The sequence below is a fragment of the Chionomys nivalis genome, chromosome X (genome assembly GCF_950005125.1).
Source record: "Chionomys nivalis chromosome X, mChiNiv1.1, whole genome shotgun sequence".
Classification (NCBI taxonomy): Eukaryota; Metazoa; Chordata; class Mammalia; order Rodentia; family Cricetidae; genus Chionomys; species Chionomys nivalis.
The window spans coordinates 63,571,586-63,582,214 of NC_080112.1; the positions used below are offsets into that span (position 1 = coordinate 63,571,586).

General features: G+C 47.9%; 1 protein-coding gene across 1 annotated transcript; it reads right to left on the reverse strand.

The window, feature by feature from the left end:
* Positions 1–1,267: 1,267 nt before the first annotated feature.
* Positions 1,268–6,968, reverse strand: Zxdb (zinc finger X-linked duplicated B). The gene is made up of 2 exons (XM_057760232.1): positions 6,913–6,968; positions 1,268–6,641 (listed from the first exon to the last, which is right to left on the reverse strand). The coding sequence occupies exon 2, from the start codon at positions 6,557–6,559 to the stop codon at positions 4,010–4,012; it is 2,550 nt and encodes an 849-aa protein (XP_057616215.1). The 5' UTR covers positions 6,560–6,641; positions 6,913–6,968; the 3' UTR covers positions 1,268–4,009.
* Between the last annotated feature and the right edge of the window lie 3,661 nt (positions 6,969–10,629).

The window sequence follows — 10,629 nt, forward strand, 5'->3', positions numbered from 1 at the left end:
CTATTCCCTCTTCATGTGCTGGAAAAATCTCAAAAATCTCTCTCATTGCCTTCTCTCTCAAACTCACCACCACCACTCCTGGCTTCACACTTCATTGTCTTCACTGGAAGGAACTACTGGAACATTTGTCTGCTTTGCTTTGCCAGTTTTTCTCTGCACACCTACACAGGCCTATTAAATTAACCTTTTTAAAAAACATCATTAGCATTAACTTCTCTATTAAAGGATTTACTGGCTCTCATAACAAATTTCAGACTCGGCTTTTTTTTTTCACCTTTCCATCAATCTGATACCAAATTAATCTTGTTTTTACTCTGTAACTGTATAATACAATTTTCTATCTCCTCCTATCAAGTGTGATTTGCTCAAAGGTCAAGGATATAATATGTATCTATATTTCTGCTTAAAGAATCCTCGACATTTTATATGCATAAATAATTATTAATTTGAAATACGTGCAGTGCAATATCCACCTTACACTTTGCGCTCACATTTGTTTTCTCAAAAGGAACATAAAAGCAAAGTTATCCAACACTATGATTCATGTTTACTGCTCAAGAATTTTTTCATTATATTGACAGGCAAATACAAGACCCACAAGAGTACATCTATATAAACACACACACAAATATTTTGTGGTGGTAAAATCAAATTCTTCATGTCAGCTGGGCAAACGTTCAAGCACTGCAGCACATCCTCAACTAAAGGCCGATATACTTGTATTTCATGATCAACAGTGCCCTTAGAAACAGACGTCCTTTTAAGCTATTTTGTAACTGATCTTCTAATCAATAAAATAAGCCTAAAATTAAGGAAAAGCAAAGGGAAAGGTTAAGAAAATGATAAAATTAACTACTCACTATTACTCTATTATTTAAAAGGAGTGCTGACAATATTTTATTATCCCAAAAGAAAGTAACCTTACCTTAAAAACACAAAACTGTTCAACATTCTTCTATAAAGCCATATTGAGATAGAAAGAATTTGAAGAACTTAGTTCAGTGAAACAAATCAAATCTGACATCTTTAAGAAAAGTAGCATTTGCCCTTTGAAATTGCTAGGAGCAGGTAGGAAAACAGAGTTTATGCTTTCTTATTGGAAAAAAGTTGCTTTAAGGAATTAAATAACAAAATCACAACATTAATTTATCTTCATGTTTATAAATTTACTTTATTTTCATGACTTGTGTATTCAGCTCATCCTTGACAGACTTATTTGCCAAACACAAAAATAGTGGTCTATTTAAGAACTTTCAAATGGATAACACTTTTGAAATATATTTTATGAATACAAATAGCTTCAACATAAACACGGAAAACTGTCAAATGGGTAGACAAAATAAAATTCTAAGCATTTCTTTGATTTATAAAAGTATGCCTACTTTTCATTTCACTAAATGAGTACAACCATTTTTAAAATATTTGTGAGTATCTGTGGGTATGTATAAATACCAACACACACACACAACAAAGAAACATTTCATAGTGGCAAATTTTTAGTGCATTTCCAAAGTTTGTCATCCATAGACATCTACATGCAAATGCTACTAGACTAGTACACTAGAACAAATAAGAAAGGATTAGCAGAACTCCCTGGCAAAAAACTTTTTAAATAGAAATAATGAAACAGAATTCACTTCTCATTGAACAGCATAAAAAATAATCTCCTTTATGCGTTGAATCATATATACACACAGTATTATTTAAGCTCAGAAAATAGCTTTTTACTGTCCACACAGAACTACAGTACACACTCAGTGAATGCTAGCACTGAAATGAAATGTGCCACGAGGAAAATAGTGAAGGGATGGTCACAGGAAAGTATCTACCCATTAAACAAACAAAGAAAAAGACAGGTAAGGAAGAACTGGGACGCATAGGCAAGGGATTAGACTATAGAAAAATAAGCAGAAGCTAACAGAAACCAATTAAGTTGGAACAAAGCAGCTGCTTATGACAGAGGAGAGTGAATCTTGGAAGCTGCAAACAGGAGAGGTGAAAACACTTCTTTTTCTGTGAAGCTATATATAGAACTGTCAGTCATAGCCAAAACCAGTTGGAATGTGAGTTGGCTAAACTATAATATGAAACATGCACAGACTTTGCTAAAACTACTTCACAGGGTTGCTCTGAACAAAAATAAAAGACATAAGTTATGGAAATATTCCATAAACTAAAAATGCTATACTCTCTGTACAGTGTTTACACAATATTGTGATTCAATCTTTCACATCTTTCAATCTGGAAAACTATAAACAATGCTCTCTTCAGATCACAGAGGATATGATCACCCTCTGCTCCTTTATCAGATGTTGAAAGAATCAGAGGCTCCACAGTCACAGAGAGAAGCCTGATGTTAGAAACAGAACAAGGATGTTGACAGACTAATCAAATGGAGAGGCATGGAGATAACCACGTGGACACTGTTCCCACTCCTATTTGTTCCCACAACTATTTGGGAGAGAAAAATATTCAGGTTAAGAAAGAGACCCTTTCCTGTTTCATTCTAAAACCCACAACACTTTATTAACTTGAATATCAATAGGACTTAATTAAGACTATTTTTCTCAAACAACACAAAAAACTGAGATTGTAAAAAGAGCATATAAAGTCATTAAAATGTGCTGAAATACGTACTTTTTCTTACGTGTTGAAAACTGTCTGAGAAAAAAAAGGCTAGGGAATGTTAGTCATGTGCATACACATGAATCAGTAAACAGGAAACTGAGTTTAGTGAGACCAGTACCTCCAAGAGAATCTCTCCAACACCACAGAGCACTAACTGGACCCTGAGTCTCTTTCATGGCAAAGTCCTAGACCACAATTCCACAACACAGCCTCCTACTACCATCAAAAGCTGTCTGAAATAGCAACAATGCAAACAGTCAACACAAATCTCTTTGTTACTTTGTCTAGTTATTTTACCATCATTTCAGAGAATCTTGTGGCACTGGATAATACTTTATTCCATTTTCTGAAGTGTTCTAAACAACATCTCCTCCTCCCCTAATTGGTAAGGATTGTACACGAACAATTCAACATATTAGATGCAAAAGTAAGAACAAACGTCCTGACCAGTAAAGTCACTCAGTATCACCAAAAGAGAAAGGAGACAGCATAAGCAAATTAATAAAAGAGTAAAGGGTGATCTATAAAACATTCATGCAAAAAGAATATTTAAATATGATCAAGTCATTAACTACTAAATTAGGAAAACTTAGTAAACACAAAAAACAATCAGCAAAAATTAGATGAGATGTGGCAAATTCTACTCAAAAGTAATTATTTTCAATGAATAAATTCTTAAGAGGGAAAATGGGACATAGAGGTTAAAATAATTTCAGAACGTTAAAGAATATTAAACGGGGAAGCATTTATGTGACAATATGAACTTAAAAACGGGTATTAAATGATATAAAGAAACTATTACAATATTTTTTTCTAAAGACCCAATAAATTCTGAAGATCAGTACTGAATGTTTATGAATAAAATAAAATCTGGAGCTCCTTCAAAAATACTAAAAGAGGAAAACGATAAAAACAAATAATATGATTCATGGATTTACAATTGATGAAGTCAAGTGCAAAGTATATATTCACTATTACATAATTTAATTTACTTTATATTCAAAATAAGAGCATATCATTATTGGGCTGTAACAAAAAAATGTTTAGGAAAAAAACACTTAATATTCAGAACCTAAAGAGCTGAAAAGAGAGTAGAAGCCATCTGAACAAACCACCTCCTTTAGAAGGAAAAAAAACATTAAGGCTCAGCTAGGTTGGGAGACTTGCTGAGGGTCACAGAACTCATGAGTTCCAGGCCCAGGATGAGAATGTAAATCTCTAAATTTGTAGTCCACAGACGCGTTCCTCTGCAAAGCAGCAAGAAACGACTGCACGGAAGCCCTCCTTCCAGAACGTCCTCAGACCAGAGTGTGATAAAAGTGAGCCGCACGGCAGGGCACGACAGGGCAGGGCAGGGCTGGGCAGGCAGGGCAGAGTAGGTTCATACCAAAAACGGGGTGCCAGTCACCGTGATGAGATCTGTTTCTTTCTGAGAACCGTGGCTTCCCATTGGGTTGGAGAATCCAAACTGGGTCTCTTCCTCGTGCCCAAAGAAGTCAGAGTCGGGATGCACGTTCCAGTCGGCTTTGGCAGGGGTCAGCAGTTCCGAGACACTGTTTTCACAAAGGGTGCTGGAGGGAGTCAGAGCTTCCGTGTCCACGGTTAACTTATTGCTGGGTGTCAAAGCTTGGGGCTCCAGGCTTGAGTTTTTCAGGGCCAGGGAGCCAAAGAGCCCCCCCACGCTTCCCCCGGGGACATCGTCCATGTCTAAGGGGCTCTGCTGATAAGCGGCCACCGAGGTTCCGAAGAAGAGAGAGGTATCCAGACCCTGGGGAAGGTCACTGGGGGCCCTCAGGGCCCGGGGGTCCGCCGCTGGCCCCAAGGAATGGTTACTGTTCTCGGCAGGGAGACCTCCTGCGAGAGTGGAGTTCACAGAGGCCACGTCAATAGTCAAGATGCCAGAGTTGACCAGGGCCGTGTCCAGCACCGCGGCAGAACTGTGGCCGGGCGCATCCGAGAAGAGAGACACCAGCTCGGGGCTGCTGAGATCGCTCTGCCCCTGGCTGGCCAGTTCACTGCTGGGCGTGAGAGAGTTGGCGGCTTCGAGCTGGGCCAAGAGGTCCTGGCTGAGGTTGTGCCTCTTGGCCATGTGGGTCTTCATGCTGTGCTTGGACGTGAAGAGTTTGTTGCAGGTGGAGACCGGGCATCGGTTCTTCCAGGTGCCCACGTCCTGCAAGTGCTTCTTGGAGTGGATGTAGAGGCTGCTGCGGGCAGAGAACCTGGCACAGCAGCCTTCGACGGGGCACACGAAGGGCTTCGTGCCCAGGTGGGTGATGCTGTGGCCCTTGAGGTGTTCGGCCCTGGTGAAGGACTTGCCGCAGCCCTCCACGGGACAGGTGAACCTGCGGTCGTCGTCGTGCTTCCTCTTGTGTCGCAGGAGTTTGGACATGCTGGTGAAGTTCCAGCCGCAGCCATCAAAGTCGCAAAGGAAAGGCCGCTCTCCCGTGTGGCTCCGCAGGTGAATCTTGAGGCGGCAAGCCTTGTCGTACTGCTTGCTGCAGCCCGGGAAGGAGCAGGCGAAGAGTTCCTGTTCCCTGAAATGGGCGCGGTTGTGAGAGAACAGGGCACTCACGGTAATGAAGGTCTTCTTGCAGCCGGAGAAGGCGCACTGGTAAGGCCGCTCGGGCTCGAAGTGGCTGCGCTGGTGGCTGCTGAGCTTGGCCTGCGTGGGGAAGCTCTCCTCGCACACCTCGCACTTGAAGGAGTTCTCCTGCTCGTGCCCCTTCATGTGCGCCTTGAGGTTGTACACGGTGGTGAAGCTCTTGCCGCAGCCCTCCACCGGGCAGCCGAATGGCCGCAGCTTGTCGTGCGACTGCAGGTGCCTCTTGAGCTTGTAGGAGGTGGTGAAGGTCCAGCCGCAGCCGCCCAGGGGGCACTTGAAGGGCCGCTGGCCCTGGCTGCTGCTGTGCGTCAGCAGGTGCACCTTCAGCTGGTGCTTCTTGGCGAAGGTCTGGCCGCACTGAGCCTCCGGGCACAGGTAGAGCAGCACGCCCGGGCCCGGGCCGAGAGGCCCGCGGGGGCTCTGGGCCGCGGCCGGGGCCTCGGCCTCCTCCTCCTCCGGAGGCGCCGGCGCGGGCGCGGGTTCCGCCGGCTCGGCCAGCAGGAGGTCGGGTGGCAGCTCGGGGCAGTCGCCCAGCTGCGAGGAGCCGGCGGCCGCGGCGGCGGCGGCGGCCGCGGCGGCGGGCGGGTAGCCGGCCTGCGGGCCGTCCGGGCCGCCGGGGCCTCCGGGGCCGCCGGGGACCCCGGGTTGCGGCTGCGGGACCGGCGCGACCCCCGGCTCCCAGGCGGGCAGCGGGGGCGTGGTCAGGGTGAGGACGCCGTTCTCGAAGCGCAGCAGCAAGTCCTGGTTGTGGATGGTGATGGTGCCCGCGAAGGCCGCCGCGGGGCCGGGGCCGGGACCGGGGCCCGGGCACGGGCCCGCCGCGGGGAGCGGCGACGGAGCCGGCGCGGCCGACGGGCGCCGGGGCCCCGGCTCGGGCCGGCCCGCGGGGTTCGCCGCGCCGCTCGCGCGCCGCTCTGGTCCCGGGCCTGCCCCGGCCTCCTCCCTCCGCACCGGCCCTCCGGCCTGCTCCGCGCCCGCCGTTTCTACGTCGCCACCCACCGGGTCGAGCAGCAACAGGAAGAAGTCGTCGCCGCCGCCGCCGCCTCTGCCTCCTCCTCCGCCGCCGCGGCTCCGGGGATCCGGCTTCGGCGCCAAGCGGTTCGCGCTAGGGCTCGGGCCCAGGCCCCGTGAGGCCCTCTGGGCCTCTGCGCTCCGCGGCCCCGGCCCGCCATCTTGGGCCCCCCGGAGCAGGAGGAGGCGGCGCGTGGGGGCCTGACAAGCCAGAGAGTCCGGGGCTCGGGGCACCCCGCCGCCACCCGCGGGGCAGCAGCCGCCGCCGCCGCCGCCCTGTGGTGTCCCGCGAGCCGGGAGCAGCCTCGGGATTTCCATCTCGGCGTCGGTGAGGCTCGGCTGGAACCAGAGCCGAGGCGGAGGCGCGACCCCGCCCCCTGCCGCGGGCCCGAACACGTTCCTGAAAGGAAAAAAAAAAAGTGCAATGCGCAGAAACTGGCCCTATCAGATATTAAAACGTATTTAACGCCACAGTGATTTAAATATTCTGGTACCGTGTCTCTGGAGCACCAGAGACGGCCCAGAGGCAGAGTCTGGCGCGGGGAAATAACTTCCACACTTGGCTTACAAAGTAACCGAGGTCTTCCCAAGTGCGGGGAGAATGACAGTTCCTCCAGGAGGCTGCTGAGGCTCCCACACACCCAGCCAGGGAGGGCAACCTGAACCCCTACCTCCCAGTGGGCAGCAGATCAGCGTCCTGTGGCCCCTCCAGGAGCTCAGCCTCTTCCCTGGCCTTTCTCCTGCCTTGGAAGTTGTGTGCTGCTGGGCCGAGGAGAAAACTTCGGACAGCATAAACTGTATTACCCGCAGGAAATGGTCTACCTTAAGGCTGCTACCATTTCTGCTGGAGATGCCTGCTCCAAGCACACACACACACACACATTCACTCACACCATTTCTGAGGAAATGCCCACTCCAAGCACACAGACACATTCACATACACTCTCACTCACATCATTTGAGGAGATGTCTGCTCCAAGCACACAGATACACACACACCATTACTGAGTAGATGCCTGCTACAAGCGCACACATACACTCCTCGAAATTGGTTCCTGTGAGCCATGTCCTGGGTCTAAGTTTTTCACATACTTGGTCTTTAGCCCTCCTGGTACAGGAGTCCGAAGAAAAAATGGGGCCAAAACTGACTGGCACCCTTCCACCTACAGGTGTGAAACCTGGCGGTTGAAGCAATTGATAATGAAATCTGGAAAGTCCAGCCAGCTCCTCAGGTCTCCCTGCTTGGAATGCTGTAGGGTGCAATTCCATAAACAATGCAGTTTATATGGAGCTATGTAGTAGAAACCATACCACATGTTTCTATTTGTGGATCGCTTCCCTTCTTCTGCATTGTATTTTATATGCCAGGCCCATCCATGTAGCCTCTCAGGACCTTATGTGATAAATCCCCGACATCAATGAGAGCACTCAGCCATGGGCTTAGGGCACGGTGACCATGTCCCCCCATTCTACAGTAAACACACAGAGAGGGTCTTTCCAGTGGTTTTATTGTGATCATGAGCATTTTTGTGTCTTCATCAGGAGAAGCCTGTCTGCTCTGTGACTGTGCACAGCACCAGCTTTACAAACGTTGACAAACTGAGCTGTTGTCACGGGGAAGGGGTGTTGTTATCAGAGACAGGATCTCAGAATGTCCCAGCTTGTTTTCTGTTGCAAGTGTCTTTCCACTAGCAACACAGAAACCCTTTTCATCAGGGACACCAAACATCCAAAGAATTTTCCCATCTCAAAGTGATCGGCACTCAGGATACTACTCTCTTCTGTGCAAGGCCTGGTACAAACTAAACTCCTAAGCTGCATAGGTTCTGGTTCCCATTTTGTGACTGCTGATCTCAGTAAACTGCAGTCCTGTGTGTAGACACAGGATTACCTTCAGGGCCTTGTTGCTTGAATTTTACCTGCTGTGTACTGTATTGCGTTAACAGGGCCTTGTTGCTTGAATTTTACCTGCTGTGCACCGTATTGTGTTAACAGGAGAAATTCTTGGTACTAATATAGTCAGATGTAACAATAGTGTGCTTCATGGCTAAGGCTTTTCTTTATAGATACCTGTATGAAGAAATAGGATCTGGACTAAAAGGGGGAATCCACAGAGAGACATAGATACCCTGGGGCAGGCAGGACAGGTGAATGATAAACACATGCAGTTTGACCAGGGATGAGATTCTGCATTCACCACTACCCACTGCAAAAGCAGCCTTTTGGCCAGGGTTGAGAACAGCAGAAATCCGTGGGTGTGTAGATAATTGCTGGCACAGCTCCTCTGACCTGAAAAGTGAACTTCTGAGATTCAGCTGGCTCTGTCAGGTACCACTTGGTGATGTGTGGGGGAGGGTCAGGTGAGAGCCTAGGTCTCTGCAGCCCACATGGTCAGGTATGTGAAGACAAGAAGGTTGGAAATCCTTCCCTGTAGTGGTTCCCGAGGAATTCAGTGTCCCACCAGATGGCTGCATGTCCTGTAGGTCTAGCGTGTGTGAGGAACACCATTTTCCTTGTTATTTCTGGTCTAACACAGGAAGCTTCACTGGGCTCAAGCAGAGGTGATTCAAGAAGTCAGAGAGGTGAGCTCTGATTTTCAGCTTGATTTCCTCCAGAGATTATCTCCTGTTTCTGGGAAAATAAGGCCTTCTTCTTTTGAGTCCTTACTCTCCTTAATATCTATATCTATACAGAGAGAGAGAGAGAGAGAGAGAGAGAGAGAGTTTCAGAAGTAAGCCAAAGGACAATTCATTATCAGAATTCTGGATTCTGGCCTGGCCTCTGATGGAAAGGAAGGCTTCCTCTCGAGGTGCGAACAGTGATGTTGGAGATCATAGGAGGAACAATAAGTGCAGGGCAGGGCCAGAGTAGACAATGTCAGGAGCAGTCTTATTGAGGATGCTGGCCTGGCCTCTGGGGAAAGAGGGGCTTCCACCAGAGGTATGAGCCAGGTGGTATAACTAGGATTTAGGGGAAAGTAGGGGTGATGTTGGGCACTTATCAATACGGAAATGGGGGTGGCTTACCTGGTTTCCAAGAAGCTGGCCTGGTGTTTGATGGGATGGAAGCCTTCCACCAGAGGAGTGGGCCGGGATATGATAAGAAGGAGAGGAAGGGCAATTGGAATATGGTTCTCAAGAATGGGCATGGTGGGGGGGTGCAGTCTTACCTGGGATTCAGGATGCTAGCCTGGCCTCTGGTGGAAGAGGGGTTTCTTCCAGAGTTTTGGGCTACGATATGGTGCCAAGGGTTGGGATTAAATTGGGAAGACAGCAGAAGAGTTGGGAAGATCTTACCAAATGTTTAGAGTGCTGGCCTAGACTCTGTAGAATGGGAAATTTCCACCAGAGATGTGGGCCTGGTTTTCAGGGAGCTGGTCTGGAATCTAATGGGGTGGAAAGCTTATGCCAGAGATACAGGCCCTGATATGGTCTCCTCATTCCTTCTTAATGAAAAAAGACTTCTTGGTTTGTTCAGCATTCAGGTCCCTCCCATTTACTAATTTCTTTTATCAGAATGGTGCAAAGTAAGTTATCAAACTAGGTTTTCATTCATGAGACGGGGGGGGGGGCACAACTTGTTAATCACGGCATCTCTACTTCCCTATCCACCTTCTCCACAGTTGACTGTTCTCTTTAATATCAGCCTCACTCCTCCTAGACTGCAAGCAATGGTCAGGCATCCTCATTTGGTCATTTCAGTTCCCTGTTCTCTGAGAGGTGATGCGTATGCTCTTGGTCAAATCAGAAAGCAGGGCCTGAGGCAAGAGGTTTGGGAAGCCAGAGAGTCACCTTTGTTGGTAGAAAAGCTTTGTCCTGCAGCTGCCTGGATTGCACCTGGAGCTACTGGTGTTCCACCATCTGTCACAGACATTCAGGCGCAAGGTCTTCCTGTCTAAACAAGTCGACTTCAGTGAACATCTTTCCCCAGCTTCTCCAAATCCCCTAGGACAGGGAAGATCAGGGTGAGAAATTTGCTTCTCACCTCCAGCTCTCAACTCAGAATATTGTGCCTTGGTCTGAATTGAACATGCCAAAAGCAAAAGTCCTTACACAAGATCTAACAAGATAGACGACCAAGTGAAGAAGACACGTTTGGGAAGGAGATAATCTGTCAACTGAGTTGGTGGGACCTTTTTAGCAGGGAATCTGACCAGTTAGTTCCTTCAAGTATGGTCTCATCCAGGGTTATTTGCATTATCTGCTCATGACTCAGTCACTGTCCCAGGGACAGGGCTACTCCAGAGTTTGCTGTCAAGATCAGATGTGGATACACTAGGAGTTCATAGCTGAGGGAAGCTACTCCTAATCCTCACAGTGGAAAGCAGGACCATAAGTGTGAGCTGTTCACTGCTAACAGTGAACATATATATTCATAGAAATGAACAA

Bases quoted from the DNA above. Each gene is read 5' to 3' on its own strand.
- Zxdb (XM_057760232.1), bottom strand. From the start codon at position 6,559: ATGGAAATCCCGAGGCTGCTCCCGGCTCGCGGGACACCACAGGGCGGC.